Source organism: Sinocyclocheilus grahami, unplaced genomic scaffold (genome assembly GCF_001515645.1).
Source record: "Sinocyclocheilus grahami isolate Dianchi unplaced genomic scaffold, SAMN03320097.WGS_v1.1 scaffold4359.1, whole genome shotgun sequence".
Lineage (NCBI taxonomy): Eukaryota > Metazoa > Chordata > Actinopteri > Cypriniformes > Cyprinidae > Sinocyclocheilus > Sinocyclocheilus grahami.
Genome location: NW_015509309.1, coordinates 10,295 through 12,011, shown reverse-complemented (window position 1 = coordinate 12,011; position 1,717 = coordinate 10,295). Strand labels below are relative to the sequence as shown.

Below are 1,717 nucleotides of genomic sequence, written 5' to 3'. Positions count from 1 at the left end.
CCACAAATTTGTTAAAATTTCCAAAGGGTGCCACGACTAAAAAAAAGGTTGGGAAACACTGCCCTAAAGAACACTAAATTTCTGATACTTTCCATGTTCATGACATTTTTTTAATGCATTGTGAACACATTGTATATAAACACTGCGCAAATAAGACAGTGACCTCAACTTCGGTTTTACATCAGTTTCCCTGGAAACTGTGATTTATTTAAAAAAAAAATTTGGTGCTGTTGAACACAGTGGACAGAAATGCTGCTTTATCTGCAACTATAATATTATAATTATAATGTTTCTGCAATATTCAGATTTTTTCACACAAAAAAAGTGTTTAGGAAACACATCTAAATAGTTAACATGACCAACAAAAAATTAACTGCGTAAACAAAAAAATGAAAGACTATGAATGAACATGTTCAGGAAAAAATCCATTTAAAAATCAAGGGCCAGAGCAGCTGTGCAGGGTTGATGTTTACCTCATCTGGTGTGTCCTTGGTATCTGGTTGACTCTGAACTGCGCGACGGGCAAGAGCTCCGGCTCGGATGTTACTCAAGTTGATCTGCCGTTCTGGAGGGGGTCCTCCTCGCGGCTGACCCCTAACGATGACAGCACAACCAGACAAGACCTGCAAAGAAAAACAAATCAATGTGAGTGCTTATATAATGTTTCATAAATAGTTTATCATTCCAGTCATCTCAATAATGATGAGAGCTGTAATTCACTGGCATCGGCAATGCATAACACAAACAATCAATCTGCAACTGCACGTCAAACACTGAATGCCTGAGGAATCTGATCGCGGCCACAATTCCTTTAGGGCCTGCTTGTTTGTGTTTGGCCAACAGTTGAACATCTATTACACCCACTAACCAAAGATAACATCACTGAAACAATCACTACTCTGTTAATCACAGCATGACACCTCAGCTTTAGCAGCCCTAAACAAATACAACTTAAAATACTCAGGGGAGACCTTGCCCCTCCGAGATCAACGATTATGTGTGTATTCACGTTAGCATTTGAATCAGTGATTGTTCTCCGAGATGTTTGAGGTATTTACAGCAATAATGTTTACAAGCCTCATCCTGCTTGCTTTCTGCCTTAAGAAACCGTTGTTACAGATCTAAGAGTGGCTTATCTAATCAGATGTCAGATCACTGGCATTCCTCCAAACTCATCTGACACATCTGCACTATTACAAAATGATTACATTAATTGACTGAATGATAACATTGATGCCGTGTCCATTTTTTAGTCTTAAGTCTAATTTATGAACAAATTTCTGCCTCTGTCCTGCTTGGAAATATCTGTGGCATCAGATGAAGTTACTGTCCTGCTGCTCACATCAGATTCAAACACAAAGCCACACGTCACAAACACTAATTGTTATCAGTGTTTTGATTGTGTAACCGAGTGTTCTTCTGGGCTTTATTTAAACTTATTAAATGTCTAATAAAGCAAGAAAGTGGAGGCCAAACAGTGAAGAGTTCGGTTCATTATTTCCTTTAGAAAGGCCCTGAGAGCAGAGGGCCTGCCTAATAACTGACTGTATGGAAGAATACACAGGTCTCCATCACCACAGTCTGGGGCGGAAAATATCCATGAATTTCCCAAATCCACCACGCTTTGATTTAACAAGGAGTTGAACAAGACTGGGAAGTACTCTGTTCATTTTAAACAGTGTAATTTAATGTTTAGGCAAAATCAAAGCTATAATAA

At 38.7% G+C, this 1,717-nt stretch overlaps 1 protein-coding gene across 1 annotated transcript in view; it reads right to left on the bottom strand.

Annotated features, from left to right (window-relative positions):
* The window catches only part of LOC107576796 (staphylococcal nuclease domain-containing protein 1-like), a 4,154-nt gene extending 3,428 nt beyond the window's left edge, over nucleotides 1-726 (bottom strand). The window contains exons 1-2 of the mRNA XM_016262929.1: nucleotides 721-726; nucleotides 474-623 (exon numbers count right to left, since the gene is read on the bottom strand). Of these exons, the coding sequence (XP_016118415.1) occupies nucleotides 474-623; nucleotides 721-726 (156 nt within the window). The remainder of the gene's footprint in view (nucleotides 1-473; nucleotides 624-720) is intronic.
* Nucleotides 727-1,717: the final 991 nt, after the last annotated feature.